This window comes from Mobula hypostoma, chromosome 13 (assembly GCF_963921235.1).
Source record: "Mobula hypostoma chromosome 13, sMobHyp1.1, whole genome shotgun sequence".
NCBI classification, from domain to species: domain Eukaryota; kingdom Metazoa; phylum Chordata; class Chondrichthyes; order Myliobatiformes; family Myliobatidae; genus Mobula; species Mobula hypostoma.
Window position 1 is genome coordinate 4131721 of NC_086109.1, and position 17893 is coordinate 4149613.

The following is a 17893-nucleotide window of genomic DNA, read 5'->3' on the forward strand; positions in this document are numbered from 1 at the left end:
GAAATGCACGTGGTGCCCCAGCGGAACCTTTTGTAAAGTTGGAGCATAACCTCCTTCCTTCTGTAGTCTCTGTTATTAATGATGAAGGACGATACACTGTGTGCCTTTTTAAACACATTATCTCCTTGCCTGTTTCTGTGCTGTGGTACTCTATGACCCTAACCCAAGGAACCTCCTCTGAAATTTAGTGAGATCCTTACTAACCTTTGCTCTACTACAACCTGCCACCATTGTCCCAAATCCAGGACAGTTTCAGTCTCCAGCAGAAATCTGACAATGGGCCCTACGTCAGTCACTGGTTGAGGCAGAGATCTCCCAACCTCTGACACCCTCTGTGTCATTCTGAACTTCACTCCAGAAAGCTGCCTCAACTTCTAAACTCTCTCACATTTGTGGACCTACAGAAGCTGAGTCTCTAATACCTCCACCTCAGTTGGCCGAGGCCAATCCCGTTAACGTTGCATCCTAGTAGTCTACATATATACTAGGGAGGGCGGCAAGATGTGGGGAGTAAGTTGTTGCCCATAAAGCAAACTCCCCCTCTCAGCTGATGAATCCAAAGAAACGACAGAGGCCAACACAGTTTGGCACCAGCAGAGTCATAGGAGTTGCTAGTCAGCATTGAACTCAACGTAGGACTGCCTCAGGGACTCCAGCGGCAGATTTCTCCTCGGGACTTACTCCTGAACCCTTCCCCATGAGGGGATATAGCTGCAAGGCAGCAGAGGTTTGGGATCAGAGTTTTCCTTCTTCTGGATGAGCTGACAAGCCCCATCTACTCAGAGTGATTGGTTTTAAGGAGCCAGTAACCTGCCTTTGCCCCTCCTCCTGTCAGTAGAAACATTTCTGGCAGGCTAATAGTAGCCAAGCCACATATGAAGGCCAGGAGCTGGACTTGGTTGTCAGAGGCTATTTGAAATGTTTGCTATTGGGAACATTTAATAGGTAGTGGGAGCTCGTCCCCACTACACCCACAGCCCTGGCTATGACAACCTAAAGGAACCTTCTAATACCTGATGCCCTTGGCTTCATTCTGAAAGAAAGTTTCTGTGCGGAAGAGAGGACTAAGAGTCAGGTTCAGAACAGCACTGGTGGAACATTAGCCCAGCCCAAGCTCAGTCAGATGGTGCTCAGCTGTGTAATCTGAGGATCTACCTGTCTGTGAACATTTAGAGGGTCACATCACCACTGAAGAGGACGGGTGAGAACTGCTTCCTCCCATATGGTGGGTGCACAGCCGCACAGTAACTGAAATGCTCCCACACATAGAAACATAGAAAACCTACAGCACAATACAGGCCCTTTGGCCCACAAAGCTGTGCTGAACATGCCCTTAGCTTAGAAATTACCTAGGGTTACCCATAGCCCTCCATTTTTTGAGCTCCATGTACCTGTCCAGGAGTCTCTTAAAAGACCCTATCGTATCCACCTCCACCACCATCGCTGGCAGCCCATTGCATGTACTCTCCACTCTCTGCGTAAAAAACTTACCGCTGACATCTCCTCTGTACCTACTTCCAAGCACCTTACAATGTGCCCTCTCATGTTAGCCATTTCAGCCCTAGGAAAAAGCCTCTGACTATCCACACAATCAATGCCTCTCATCATCTTATACACCTCTATCAGGTCACTTCTCATCCTCCGTCGCTCCAAGGAAAAAAGGCTGAGTTCTTCACTCAACCTATCCTCATAAGGCATGCTCCCCAATCCAGGCAACATCCTTGTAAATCTCCTCTGCACCCTTTCTATGGTTTCCACATCCTTCCTGTAGTGAGGCGACTAGAAATGAGCACAGTACTCCAAGTGGGGTCTGACCAGGGTCTTATATAGTTGCAACATTACCTCTCGGCTCCTAAACTCAGTCCCACAATTGATAAAGACCAATGCACCTTATGCCTTCTTAACCACAGAGTCAACCTGTGTAGCAGCTTTGAGTGTCCTAGCAGCGGTCCCCAACCACCGGGCCGTGGACCGGTACCGGGCCACAAGGAAACGAGTCAGCTGCACCTTTCCTCATTCCCTGTCACACACTGTTGAACTTGAACATAGGGTTGCCAACTGTCCCGTATTTGCCAGGACAGCCCGTATATTGGGCTAAATTGGTTTGTCCCATACTGGACCACCCTTGTCCCATATTTCTCCCGCTAAGGTAGAACGTTCCTATGAAACCTTTCGTTTCGAAATGGCATAAAGTGAAGAAGCAATTACCTTTAATTGATATGGGAAAAATTTTTGAGCGTTCTCAGACCCAAAAAATAACCTACCAAATCATATCAAATAACACGTAAAACCTAAAATAACACTAACTTATAGTAAAAGCAGGAATGATATGATAAATACACAGCCTATATAAAGTAGAAATAATGTGTATACAGTATAGTCGGGAAGATTAAGCCAAAACCGATTTGTGGAAAAAAAATCAGCATGTACACGCATGTGCACGTACACGCATGTGCACGTCACGCATGCGCACACAGGTGCCTGCGCAAGGCTTCATGGTCATGGTAGTCTTTCCTGGGGCAAACACAAGTGTCCCGGGATTTGACTGCTACTTTTGTCCCTTATTTGCGAGTGAGAAAGTTGGCAACCCTAACAGTAAAAGACATGTTGAGGTGAGTTTAACCCTACTTGACCATCAACTGCCCCCACCCCACCGCTCGGCCGGTCCACAAGAATATTGCCAATATTAAACCCGTCCGCAGTGCAAAAAAGGTTGGGGACCTCTGTCCTATGGACTCGGACCCCAAGATCCCTCTCCACACTGCCAAGAGTCTTACCATTAATACTATATTCTGTCATCATATTTGACCTACCGAAATGAACCACCTCACACTTATCTGGATTGAACTCCATCTGCCGCTTCTCGGCCCAGTCTTGCATCATATCGATGCCCCGCTGTAACTTTTGACAGCCCTCCACACTATCCACAACACACATAACTGTCATTGCCGCACAGCTGGAATTTTCTTTGATATAATGTTAATATAATTTTAAAATTATGCAAATATTTTGAAACCTTTATTAATATACCTGTGAAATACCCTGTAATTCATTATGTGTTAATAATATAATCTATGATTTTTCTAAATGTTCATAGTATAGATATTACAAAAAACATTTAATCATTTAAAGTGCCGCATGGTTTCAGACTGTGTAAACAATTCTTGTTCAAGCCAATGGTTGATCCACACGTGTGCAAAAAAAATTAGAAGGAACATTGATGGGGAGGATTAGAGGCAAACCTACACACCTTCTGAACAAAACTAGTTGTTCATGTTTCTCCGCAGATAAAATGTCCTTCTTTCTCAATGAGTTCTAGGTTAATTGCTGTTCCATAAACATGTTTTAATATATTTGCGTTAAAAACAGGAAATGTACTTCCTTACTCCCACGGACTGACAATGGATCAATGGAACATTCTCTCATATTGGTCTCTTTCAAGATGTAAACTTATAGCATCCTCTCTCAAATGGCCAAGAAACTATTTCCTGCTGTTAATAATGTGTCCATGGAGCACATTTTGTCACATCCTTATGTGATTCCTTAGACCCCTGTTTATCCAAAAAATCTGTAAGCATTTCCACTTTTTGTCAGATAACAGGACAGGCCCCAAAGCCTGTTGCCAAAATAATGTCAGCAGCCACAACTCTGTCAGGCAAGCACTGAGGTGCAGACAGTACAGCTGCTGTCTCAAGCACCAGGGACCCCAGTTCAAGCCTGACTCCAGATACCGGTGGTGTGGAGATTGCACCTTCTGCCCGTGGCGATGACTGTTTCCCTAGGGTTCGTCTGTTTTGTTGCATGTTAATTGGTCGCACAAATTGTCCTGAGCGTGTGGCCAACTGGCAGGATGTGGGGGAGCCAAAAACATCTGGGGAGAGTAGACTGCAATCCTTAAGCTGTATTCGCCGTTGCTGAGGTCACACTGGGAGTACTGTGTAGAGTTTTGGTCACTCTGTTATGGGTGGCAGGGTGTAGATACATCTCTACCAAAGGAGGTGTGTGACCATAAGACCATAAGATATAGGAGCAGAGATGAGCCATTTGGCCCATCGAGTCATGGCTGATCCATTTCTCTCTCAGCCCCAATCTCCTGCCTTCTCCACTTATCCCTTCATGCCTTGACTAATGAAGAATCTATCAATCTCTGCCTTAAATATACCCAATGTCTTGGCCTCCACAGCCGCCTGTGACAATAAATTCCTCAGATTCACCACTCTCTGGCTAAAGAAATTCCTCCTCATTTCTGTTCTAAATGGAAGTCCGTCTATTCTGAGACTGTACCCCCTGGTCCGAGACTCCCCCACCAAAGGAAGCATTCTCTCCACATCCACTCTATGGAGGCCTTTCAACATTCGATAGGCTCCAATGAGAACACCCCCCCCCCCCGATTTCTTCTGAATTCCAATGAGTACAGGCCCAGCTGTCAAAATCTCCTTCCATCCTCTAGGGTCTTGGTCACCCTTGGGCAAGGTGTAGCACCTGCTTAGCCCCCCGATCAGGATCACGTGAAGCCATGGGAGCAGGTGGTGGATAGTCGTATGAGCAGCTGGTGCATATCACAATTCCTGGTTATGTGACAACTGATGCCAGGCAGACAGTCTCTTAAGAGTATTGATAGTGGTTCCGGTCACCTATCTTGTAAAGACACTGCCCAGAAGAAGGCACTTCTGTAGAAAAACTTGCCAAGAACGATCATGGTCAAGGAAAGTCCATGATCACGCAGGATAATCAAGGACACGACCCACCCAGCCAACACACTTTTTGTCCCTCTTCCCTCCAGGAGAAGGTTCAGAAGCTTGAAGACTCATATGGCCAGATTTTGGAACAGCTTCTTCCAAATGTGATAAGACTGCTGAACGGCTCCTGACCCGGATCTGGGCCGTACCCTCCAAATATCCGGACCTGCCTCTCGGTTTTTTTGCACTACCTTACTTTCCATTTTTCTATTTTCTATTTATGATTTATAATTTAAATTTTTAATATTTACTAATTTTTACTATTTTTAATATTTAATATTTGTAATCCAGGGAGCAGAAAGTGCAGAATCAAATATCGCTGTGATGATTGTACATTCTATTATCAATTGTTTTGCGAAAATAAAGTATAAAGTATACGACAGAGCACTTAATGAACAAGCATTCTAGGATACATGTAGTTAAACTGGTAAAAGTCAGAAAATATTTACAAGTATGTTTCCAGGATTAGAGGGCCTGTGTTATAGGGAGAACTTGGCCAAGCCAAGTCCTTATTCCTTGGAATGTCAGAGAATGAGAAAAATGTTTGAAGTTATGAGAAGCAAAGATAAGGTGGATACTAATAGCCCCTCCCCAGTGTAGGGAAGTCCATAACTGGTGGGCATGGATTTAGGTTGGGAGGAGAAAGACATAAAAGGGACCTGGGGAGCAACTTTTTCAGAGAAAGACCAGTGAGTGTATGGAATGAGCTGCCACAGGAAGTGGCTGAGGCAGATACAGTTGTACTTAAGAAGTTCTTGGATGGGACAAGGATGGGTGGGTCTTGGAGAGATAATGGGCCGAATGCAGGAGATCGGGACTAGCTGGACGGGCACCATGGTCAGCATAGAGTGGATGGGCCGAAAGGCCTATATCCATGCTGTATTGCTGTATGACTATGAGTGAAGGGCCTGTTTCGTTGCTGTATTTCCCTGTATAATACATTGACAATGAGAGTGTAACTCAACAGAAGCCAAAACAGAGGACAGAGGAAGTGAGTAGCTGCCTGCTTGGACGCTGGGCGGTCGCTCGGCTGCACGGGGGCACCAGGGCAGCCACTCAGCCATCGGGGGAGATCACTGGGTTCAGCCGCTCCATACCTCCTGCCCAGTGCTAGCTGCAGGAAGTTGGCATGGTCCGGATGGCGGGGATCTTTGATGATAGTTGTTGCCCTCCTGAAGCAACTCCTCCGGGAGATACTAGTGATGGATAATTAGGGAATTGTTGGGATTTACTGATATTTCTGCATGCTTCTTTGAAAATCCATGTGTACCTGAAAGCCTTGAGCTTCTGATGAAATCTGGGACTATTCAGATCATTCTGGGGAATCCTTCCAAAGGTCCTGTGGCAGAATCAGTTCGGCGAATGGAAAAGCGCAGGAAAGCTGCGAGATCTAAGGGAGGAAAATTTGAGCGTTTCTTAAATGAAAGATAAAAAACTGCAGACGATGGAATTCTCAGACAAAAGCAGTAGTGTTCTTTATTGACTACAGCGTGGCATTTAAAACTATCGTCTCCTCAAAACTAATCAATAAGCTTCAAGACCTTAGATTCAAAACCTCCTCGTGCAATTGGATCCTGGATTTCCTCACTTGCAGATCCCAGTCATTTCAGATTGGCCACAACATTTCTTCCACGATCTCCTTCAGCAAAGGTGCACCATAAGGCTGTGTGCTTAGCCACCTGCTTTACTCGCTTTACACTTACAATTGTGTGGTTAAGCAGAGCCCCAGTGTCATTTTCAGGTAGGCTGATGTAGGATGAATCAAAGGTGGTGAAGAATCAGCACATTGGAGGGAAATTGGAAATCTGGCTGAGGGGTGCCACAACAACACCCTCTTACTCAATGTCAGCAAGACCGAGGAGCTGATTATTGACTCCAGGAGCAGGAAACCAGAAGTCCATGAGCCAGTCCTCATCAGTGGATCAGTGTTGGAGAGGATCAGCAACTTTGAATTCCTGGTGTTATCACTCGCAAGGATCCCAGCTGGTAGGTGCAATTATGAAGAAAGCACAGCAGTGCCTCTACTTCCTTATGAGTTTGCAAAGATTCGACGTGACATCTAAAACCTTTACAAACTTCTATAGAAGTGTAGGGACAGCATATCAACTAGCTGCATCACAGCCTGGTATGGAAACACCAATGCCCTTGAATGGAAAATCCTACAAAAAGTGATGGATATGTCCCAGTCCATCACAGGTAGAGCCCTCCCCAACATTGAGCACATCTACATGAAGCATTGTCGCAGGAAAGCAGCAGCATCATCAGATCATGCTCTCCTCTCACTGCTGCCATCAGGACGAAGGCACAGGAATCATGGGTCTCACACCACCATGTTCAGGAACAGTTATTACCCTTTAGCCATCAGACTCCTGAACCAGAGGGGATAACTTCACTCAACTTCGCTTGCCCAATCATTGAAATGTTCCCCACAACCTTTGAGCTCATTTTTAAGGACTCTTCATCTCACATTGTCGATACTTATTGCTCATTTATTTACTGTTATGATTATTTCTATTTCTTTCTTTTTGTATTTGCAAGATTTGGTGTCGTTTGGTCGAACGCCCAGTTGGTGTGGTCTTTCATTGATTACATTATGGCTATTACTCTATTATGGATTTATCATGTCTGCAAGGAAACTAACTTTAGGGATGTACATAGTGACATAGATGTACTTTGCTAATGAACTTCCTTTGAACTTTGAAGTGCTGTAAACTCTCAGCAGGTCAGTCAGCATCTGTGGATCAGTTAATGTTTCAAGACAGTGACTCTTCAGCACAATCATTCTAATAAAATGGAACCAAGCAGAAACATTAACTCCTCTTTCCCCCGCTGAGAATTTCTGCTTTTACTTCTGGTGCCATTAACGTTGTATACATGCATTTAAATCCATGGGCTTGTTATTGATGAGGCTCTGAAATATTTAAAGATTTTATATAACCTTTGAGTGCAGTACAGAAGTGTGCCATGGTAACGTAGTGGTTAGCGTGACGCTATTACATCTCGGAGTGTCAGAGTTCGGAGTTCAAATCCGCTGCCACCTGTAAGGAGTTTGTACATTCTCCCCGTGACAGCGTGGGTTTCCTCCGGGTGCTCTGGTTTCCTCCCACACTGCAAGGACGTACCGGTTGGTAGGTTAACTGGTCATTGCAAATTGCTTTGGGTTAGATCAGTGGGTTGCTGGGCAGTGCAGCTCATTGAGCTGGCAGGGTCTACCATGCTGTATCCCTAAATGAATAAATAAAATTGCTTGGATTTTTCGACAGCATGGACGGCTTTACCTGGGAGGCACAGAATGAGAATCGGTACTTATACACGTTTTGCAGCAGCAGTACAGTGCAATGTATAAAAAAAATTACTGCAAGTAATTTGTACAAGAATATACAAAATATACAAGAGAACAAAATATTGTGGTAATGTTCATGGACCTATGGACTGTTCAGAAATCTGATGGCAGAGGGTAAGAAGCTGTTTGTAAAACATTAAGTATGCTTCCATGCGCTCCTGTACCTCCTCTCTGTAGTGAGAAGAGGGCATGTCCTGGATGGCGAGGGTCCGTGACTTTATGTGGCCGAGTCTGTCCCGCTCCAAACTCTCCTCCTAGCAACTCACATTGCCATGGGAGCCTGGTGTGTGAGTGGGATCATCTCTGAGACAGATGCCTCCTGGAGGAAGCACTTGAGAGAGATCCAAACTTCATTCCACAAAGTGCTGGCGGAACTCAGCGGGTCATGCAGCATCTACAGCGAGAAATAAACCACCAACATTTTGGACTGAAGCTATTCATCAGGACTCATTCCCATTCCTCGCACTGCCTGTCCTGCTGAGCTGCTCCAGCATTTTGAGTGTTTTGCTCAACTTTTCCAGCATCTGCAGAATCTTCTGTTTATCCGACAGCTATTGGAGATAGTTCCAGTTCCCTGGAGGCTTTTTGATTTTGGACCTGCCCTGCCAAGTTTCCTGACTGAATCCTGCCTGCGATTCCTTAGTCTAACATTGTTTTTCCCTTGTACTGCCTGAGTGTATTTATGTTTTGAAATGATCCATATAGATCCAAATGATCCATGCAAAACAAACTTTGTCAAAACGTGTGACAATAATAAACCAATAATATTGGCAATAACATCAGCCAGGCGTCCCAGCCTATTATCACCACTTCCTCCTCTGGATCCACCTATCGCCCGCCACCCCTTCCTAAAACTTTTTAACCGGGCTATCTCCTCCCTAGGATGGTGAAGTGGAGATACATCTCTACCGAAAGAGGTGTAAGTAGCTCCTTCCCTCCGCTAGCCTGCAGGTCACCCTTAGGCAAGGTGTAGCACCTGCTTTGTCCCCCAAACGGGGTCACGTGAAGCTATGACAAACCACTTCTGTAGACAAATTTGCCAAGAGCAATTCATGGTCGTGGAAAGACTACACGTCATATGACATGACACATAATGAATGACTGAGCTCCCCGCTACCATTTCAGTAACAAATGAAGGGTCTTGACTTGAAACATCATCTGTCCCTCCACAGAAAGTGCCTGTTCCACAGAGTTCCTCCTGCATTTTGTGCATTGCTCCAGATTTCCAGCAAGCTGCGATCTCTCGTCTCTCCATCAGCAATGTCAATTTTCTATCAGCCCTCAGATGTGAGCCGCAGCCTCTGATCCCAACAATAATTCCATCGTTGAGGTCTGGCAGCAACAAACTTACAGTGCCCCTATCATAAATCACCCATTGTTCGGCAGAATAATCACCCCAAGATAACTACTCCTGACCCAAGCATGAAAGCCACTTGGCAAACTCGTCAGATGTTTGTCCATTCTTGTATATCTGTCAGAGAACCAGTCAGGGCTTCAAGTGTTTCTACTGTGCAAAACTATTTACGTGGGTTGGGATATTCCGGTCATACCCTCATTGTTTGTCTTCTCATGATTTTCCCTCAAAGAGTTCAATTGAGCTTTTGGATTAAATAGTGGTAAGTTATTGTTCCTTTCACTTTTCCCATAGACGTTTAACATTTTTGGTCTGAAAATGAAAGATTTCTGATTTGCAATTCCCCGCAGTTCCAAGAACTGTGTTCAACAATGGCTAAAAAGCTAATTTACCCTCGCCTTACCTTACCTTAGTGTGGATCACCACGTCCTCCAGCAAGTTCCAAGACCTACTTCTTTTAAATAATCTTGCTTATGTTGAGGCACTGTGTATGCGCTAGGGCACTGGGTAATCACTGGGGTACTGTGTAGGCGTTAAGATACCGCTAAGGCTCTGTGGAACTGTGTAGGCACTGTGATACCAGTTAAGTGGTACTGTGCTGCAATCACTTGAGTCGAGTATGATGGCCGCCATGGTAACCTAGCAGTTAGCACGATGCTATTACAGTTTCGGGGGTTCCAGAGTTCAGAGTTCAATTCCGGTGCCATTCTGTAAGGTGTCTGTGCATCCTCCCTGTGGAATGCGTGAGTTTTCCCCAAGTGCTCTGGTTTCCTCCCACAGTCCAAAGATGTACTGTGTAGGTTAATTGATCATTGTACATTGTCCCTTCATTAGGTTAGGGTTAATTGGGGGTTGCACGGATTGGCTCGAAGGTCCACACGGGCCTTCTCCACACTGTATGGCTAAATAAAAAGTTCTCCTGAGGGGTTGACTGTCAGTGGGTCCTCAGATTCTAGTGCAATGTGGGCACGAGTCAGTGTTTGGGCTCTCCTTTCACAGCCGGTGTATGTTCTCTGCAAAGCAGTGGAGGTCGCTCTCGTGTAGTGCAGCTCCTTCCTGAAAGATTTCCTCCAAGTGCAATGTCTTCCCAGTCTTTAGGTGTATTGTTGAATTTCTTCAGGCTGATTTTAACGTCAGAATTGAGTGAGTGCAAATTCCCTTGGCGGGAACCAAGGATTCGCTCCTTAGTGGTTGCAACCCAAAACTCTTCTATGTTCAACAAATTCTATCGCTGTTGGCCTGTGGAGTGCGATCTAATGAACACGAGGTAAGTAAGTGAACCTTCATACGGTTCTCAAAATTGTAAGCCCCTCTGACCAGGTGACACACCTGGATGACCAAGATACACTGAGTGTGACGGAGAGCACTCGGTTAACGTGCTCCTTACATACGTTCATCCTCTCGCCTGGTCATTCTGCTACTGATGGGGTGAGTGTACACATTTCAATGTCTTCCCCAGTATATTCTCATCAGTAACCCACTCCTTCCTCTCCACATTGCTACCCGCATTTGGAGTCAGACACCAAAGTTTAGTGTAGTTTCATCCTTTATTTGTATTAACTGTACATGTGCGACTGTGTTGGGCGTTCTGCTGTTTCTGGCTGTCATCTCCCGGCAGTCCCGTGCCGTCTGCTGGGTCCGAAACCAAGCTGATGTACTCGGGATGGCTTTATGAATCCTCTCCTGCCATGCACAGCGGAATATTCTACTTCCTTAGTAATGGGGATATGTATATGTTTTAAAGGTCGATACATCTGTTTATTTTGTAATATGATTGTATCTACATTGTGGAGTGCATCATATTCTGATTCATGTGTAGTCTTAAATTAACTTTGTTGGTAATTATGATGGTACATCCTAGTGGCAAATAAAAAGGAGCAGATTACGCTCAATGCGAGAGAGAGGAATAGGTGCTACCAGGACCTCACACAGGGCAAGAATAAATATGAAATGCAAACACGAGGAAATCTACAGATGCTGGAAATTCAAGCAACACACATCAAGGTTGCTGGTGAACGCAGCAGGCCAGGCGGCATCTCTAGGAAGAGGTACAGTCGACATTTCCAGCCGAGACCCGAAACATCGACTGTACCTCTTCCTAGAGATGCTGCCTGGCCTGCTGCGTTCACCAGCAACTTTGAAATAAGTATGAAGCTATTGTTGCATTTTTTTCGTAGATATCTTTCTGTAATTATTGGCAGTTTTCTTTTCAGTATTTTTGCTAATTTTTGATGCATCTAATAAACATCCTTGCACTAAAGTGTTAAACAACTCCAGTAATTTTTCCTTTGGTCATAACCCACACCTCTAACTCGGAGGTAAGTGATCAGCCAAATGTCGTGGGGTTAAAATGTGGGTGACGTGACAGCGCCAACGGTAAGATCAAGGTTCAGTTGCTGTCTTTAAGGAGTTTGTACACTCTCCCTGTGACTGTGTGGGTTTCCTCGGGTGCTCTGGTTTCCTCCCGCAGTCCAAAGCCATGCAATTAGGGTCAGTGAATTGTGGCCATGCTACACTGGCTTCGGAAGCATGGCGACCCTCGTGGGCTGCCCATCACAATCCAGCTGATTTGATTTGATGCAAAACAATGTACACCTTGATGTACACATGACAAATAAAGCTAATCTTTATCTTAAAACTATCATGAAGCCTTACATCCCACAGCACAGTTTAGGAACCCTACAACTATCAGGCTCCTGGACCAGTGCAGATAATTTGACTCACCTCAACTCTGAACTGATTCTGAAACCTACAGACTCATGTTCTCAATATTTTTTTTATTTGAGTAACACACACAAAATGCTGGAGGAATTCAGCAGGCCAGGCAGAATCTATGGAAAAGAGTACGATGTTTCGGGCTGAAATCCTTTGGAAGTCCTACCGAAGGGTTTCGGCCCAAAATGTCGACTGTACTCTTTTCCATAGATGCTGCCCGGCCTGCTGAGTTCCTCCAGCATTTTATGTGCGTTGCTCGGATTTCCAGCGCCTGCAGATTTTCTCTTCTTTATTTTTTATTTGCACAGTTTGTCTTCTTTTGCCCACTGGTTGTTTGTTGGTCTTTATTTAGGTAGAGTTTTTTGTGAGCTCTACTGTATTTCTTTATTTTTCCTGTGAATGCCTGCAGGAAAATGAATCTCAAGATAGTTTATGGTGACATGCATCACCTTGATATAAAAAAAAAGTTACTTTGAACTTTAGAAACTTCGTGTGGTAGACTAAATGTTGAATAATGGAGTTTGCAGAGATTCTGTATAACTTCCAAAACTTCAACAAACTTCTGCAGGTGCATAGTGGAGAGTATATTGACTGTCTGCATCACAGCCTGGTATGGAAGCACCAATGCCCCCGAACAGAAAATCCTACAAAGAGTAGTGGATGCAGCTGTCCATCACGGGTAAAGCCCTCCCGTCAGTGTTGTGGCAGGAAAGTGGCATCCATCATCAGGGACCCCACCACCCAGGTCATGCTCTCTTCTCACTGCTGCCGTCAGGGAGAAGATACAGGAGCCTCAGGTCTCACACCGCCGGGTTCAGGAACAGTTACTACCCCTCAACCATCAGGCTCTTGAACCAGAGGGGAAAACTCCACTCAACTTCACTTGCCCCATCATTGAAATGTTCCCACAACCAGTGAACACACTTTCAAAGATGCTTCATCTTAAGTTTTTGATATTTATTATAATTCATTAATTATTACTATTTCTTTCTCTTGTTGTCTGCTGCGCTCTGGTTGATCACCAAAGTTGGACAGTCTTTCATTGATTCTGCTATGGTTACAGTTCTATAGAGTTGTTGAGTATGCCCACAAGAAAACAAATCTCAGGGTTGCATGTGGTCATATATATGTACTTCGATAATCAATTTACATTGAACTTTAAACTTTGAAGGTGACTTCAAGCATGGAGAATCAGGATATCATTACAATAATATTTAATTATCCAAAGACTTCCAGCAGCCACTGATGTTTCTCGGGATGTAGATTAATTTAGCCATTTTCACACTATGATCGGCATCTTTTTTTTTTCAGGGTACAGAGCCCGAGTCCGACTATCCTGTGGTGTTCATCTCTTTACTTGTCCTGGGGCTGCTATGTGCTTTGGGGATACTGGCCACCTCGTACTATTTGTGCAAGAAGAGCAGGACTCCCCCGCGCAGGAAACTGGTAACTGCCTTTCCACAGAGGTTTACTGATATTCCATAGGCACACCCGACAGCATTAGGTCAGAACACAGTAGTGTGGTGACGCAGGTGCTGGCTGTCTGCATGGGCAGAGGCCGGAGACCCAGGGGATGACTTGTAAAAGGCCACACGTCAATCAATCTCAGGCTCCAAGGCCGTTTCTCTTTGGAGCAAAGGAGGACAAGAGATGACAGAGGTGTACAAAATAAGAGGCTTAGATCGAGTGGACAGCCAGTGACTTTTCCCCAGGGTGGAAATGGGTAATGGCATAATTTTAAAGTGATTGGAAGAAAGTATAGAGGAGATGTCAGAGGTAAGTTTTTTACACAGAGGGTGGTAGGTGTGTGAAACACACTGCTAGAAGTGGTGATAGAGACACATACATTAGGGACATGTAAATAATTCTTAGATAGGCACATGGATGATAGAAAAATGGAGGCTATGTGGAAGAGAAGAGTTAGTTTGATCAGAGTAGGTTATAAGGTTGGCACAACTTTGTGGGACAAAGGATCTGAACTGTTCTGTGGTGTTCTATGTTCTATGTTGTATGAACTTGACTACAGAAGTACATGGGGTGGTAAAGAAGGTGAATGTCATGCTTAAATACAAGAGACTCTGTAGATGCTGGAAATCCAGAGCAACACACACAAATTGCTGGAGGAACTCAGCAGGTCAAGCTGCACCTAAAGAAATGAATAACAGACATCCCTCCTCTCCCGGAAGTTCCGGGAGTCTCCCGCATATGAATAGTGGCTCCCAGATGCTCGCAAATTATATACAATATCACGGAAATCAATTTTTTGAGAGCGAGTGAGAGAGCGCACAAGCGAGAGAGAGCGCGAGAGCAAGCAAGCGAGAGAGAAAGCAAGCAAGAGTGCGAGAGCGACCACGAGAGAGAGCAAGAGCGCTCCGTGGCAGAGTGTTCCAGAAAAAAAAGAAAATATAAAACATACATCGCCCCCAGTCTACACTAAAGTGTCCCCTGCCTAATAGGGGTCAAAATAATGACAGTGTTGCTCGCTGCACTGTTTGCAACAGTGACTTTTCTATTGCCCATGGTGGGTTAAGACTGTAAAAGACATGTTGAGGTGAGTTTAACAGGTGTTATTCGTTCATTAGCATAGCTAATGTTATTTAAACTAGCTGGCTAGCTGCTAAGGAGCTACTCTATTGCAGACATTCCACCTCTCCCGGAAGTCTCCCGCAAATTGATGGTGCTACCTCCCTGAAATGAGTTTTTGAAGGGTGGGATGTCTGGAATAAACAGTCAGTATAATGGGCTGCGTCAGGACATGCTTGCCTTTATCACAAGGGTTATTGAGTATAAGAGGCAGGAGGTCATGTTGCAGTGGTATAAAACATCACTCGGGCCACACTTGGAGAACTGTGTGCAATTCTGGCTGCCCCGTTACAGGAAGGATGTGGAGTCTTTGGAGAGGGTGCAGAAGGAGTTCACCAGGATGCTGCCTGGATTAGAGGGCATCAGAGACAAGGAGAGGTTGAACAAACTCAGGTGGTTTTCCCTGGAGGAGTGGGGGCTGAGGGGAAAACTGATAGAGGGTTATAACATTATGAGAGGCAGAGAAAGAGTCAATAGTCATAGATTTGTTCTCAAGATAGCAACAGCAAGTACTATAGGGTGTGCATCTAAGGCGAGAGGGGAACGTTTAAAGGAGATGTATAGGATGAGAGTTTATACAGGGAGTCGTGGGTACCGGGGTAGTGGAGGGGGCAACAACAATGGTGCTGTTTAAGAGGCTGTTAGACAGATACACATGGACGTTCATGCATTTGAGGGACATGGATCACGTGCAGGTAGAAGGGCTTTAGCTTAATTGGCATCGTTGTCAGCACAGACACGATGGGCCGAAAGGACTGTTCCTATAAGACCATAAGATATAGGAGCAGAGGTAGGCCATTCAGCCCATCGAGTCTACCCCGCTATTCAATCATGGGCTGATCCAATTCTTCCAGTCATCCGCACTCCCCAGCTTTCACCCCATACCCTTTGATGCCCTGGCTAATCAAGAACCTATCTATCTCTGCCTTAAATACACCCAATGACTTGGCCTCCACAACTGCTTGTGGCAACAAATTCCACAGATTTACCACCCAAAGTAATTTCTCCGCATCTCAGTTCTAAAAGGACGTCCTTCAATCCTGAAGTCATGCCCTCTTATCCTAGAATCCCCCACCATGGGAAATAATTTACCCATAACTAACTGTTCAGGCCTTTTAATATTTGGAATGTTTCTATGAGATTCCCCCTCATTCTCCTGAACTCCAGGGAATACAGCCCAAGAGCTGCCAGACGTTCCTTATACGGTAACCCTTTCATTCCTGGAATCACTCTTGTGAATCTTCTCGGAACCCTCTCCAATGTTAGTATATCTTTTCTCAAATAAGGAGCCCAAAACTACACATAATAGTCCAAGTGTGGTCTCACAAGTGCCTTATAGAGCCTCAACATCACATCCCTGCTCTTATATTCTATACCTCTAGAAATGAATGACAACATTGCATTTGCCTTCTTCACCACCGACTCAACCTGCAGGTTAACCTTTAGGGTGTCCTGCACAAGGACTCCCATGTCCCTTTGCATCTCTGCATTTTGAATTCTCTCCCCATCTAAATAATAGTCTGCCCTTTTATTTCTTCCACCAAAGTGCACGACCATACACTTTCCAACATTGTATTTCATTTGCCACTTCTTTGCCCATTTCCCTAAACCATCTAAGTCTCTCTGCAGGTTCTCTGTTTCCTCAACACTACCCGTTCCCCACCTATCTTTGTATCATCAGCAAATTTCACCACAAATCCATTAATATCGTAGTCCAAATCATTGACATGCATCGTAAAGAGCAGCGGTCCCAACACCGACCCCTGTGGAACTCCACTGGTAACCGGCAGCTAGCCAGAATAGGATCCCTTTATTCACACTCTCTGTTTTCTGCTGACCAGCCAATGCTCCACCCACGCTAGTAACTCCCCTGTAATTCCATGGGTTCTTATCTTGCTAAGCAGCCTCATGTGCGGCACCTTGTCAAAGGCCTTCTGAAAATCCAAGTACACCACGTCTACTGCATCTCCTTTGTCTACCCTGCTTGTAACTTCCTCAAAGAATTGCAGTAGGTTTGTCAAGCAGAATTTTCCTTTCAGGACACTATGCTGGCTTTGGCCAATCTTGTCAGGTGCCTCCAGGTATTCCGTAATCTCATCCCTAACAATCGATTCCAACAACTTCCCAACCACATGTCAGGCTAACAGGTCTATAGTTTCCTTTCTGCTGCCTCCCACCCTTCTTAAATAGCAGAGTAACATTTGCAATTTTCCAGTCATCCAGTACAATGCCAGAATCTATCGATTCTTGAAAGATCATCATTAATGCCTCTGCAATCTCTCCAGCTACTTCCTTCAGAACCCAAGGGTGCATTCCATCAAGTCCAGGAGTTTTATCCACCCTCAGACCATTAAGATTCCTGAGCATCTTCTCAGTCGTAATTTTCACTGCACATACTTCACTTCCCTGACACTCTTGAATGTCCAGTATACTGCAGATGTCTTCCACTGTGAAGACTAATTCAAAATACGCATCTCTGCATCTCTCAATACAATATCTCCAGCGTCACTTTGTATTGATCCTATATCTACCCTCCACTCTCTTTTACCCTTTATATACTTAATAAAGCTTTTAGTATCTTGTTTAATATTAGTTGCAAGCTTCCTCTCATAATTCATCTTTTCCTTCCAAACGACCTTCTTAGTTTCCTTCTGCAAGTTTTTAAAAGCTCCCCAATCCTCTATCTTCCCACTAGCTCTGGCTTCCTTGTATGCCCTCTCTTTTGCTTTTACTTTGGCTCTGACTTCACTTCTCAGCCACGGTAGTGTCCTTCTTCCCTTTGAGAATTTCTTCTTATTTGGAATATATCTGTCTTGCCAAACTGTTCTATCTTCCACGTTTCAAAGCGATGTCCAAGTCACAGACACTGTGGGAGAAGCAGCAGGAGGCGCTTACCATTCCTGGTGGATCATTTAGCTCAGTGCTGATGTTCTCATACATCCCGACCGCACCCCCCCCCCCACCCCGCACCCTGGTCTGGGGCATGACGCACCGGTGGGTGCAGATGGCTGCGGAATATTAGCAAACCTGGCAGGTGGAAGAAACCCAGGGCTGGAGGGTGAGGAGGGTGAGAATGAGGCGTTGAGTGAGGAGGTGAGAATAAGATGATAAGGAAGAGACAAGGGGACAAGGAGGTGAGGATGAGGGCGAGGCAGTGAG

General features: G+C 45.1%; 1 protein-coding gene across 1 annotated transcript in view; it reads left to right on the plus strand.

The window, feature by feature from the left end:
* The window catches only part of LOC134355878 (uncharacterized), a 65214-nt gene that overhangs the window by 20395 nt on the left and 26926 nt on the right, over nt 1-17893 (plus strand). The window contains exon 4 of the mRNA XM_063066394.1: nt 13463-13597. Coding sequence (XP_062922464.1) covers nt 13463-13597 — 135 coding nt within the window. The remainder of the gene's footprint in view (nt 1-13462; nt 13598-17893) is intronic.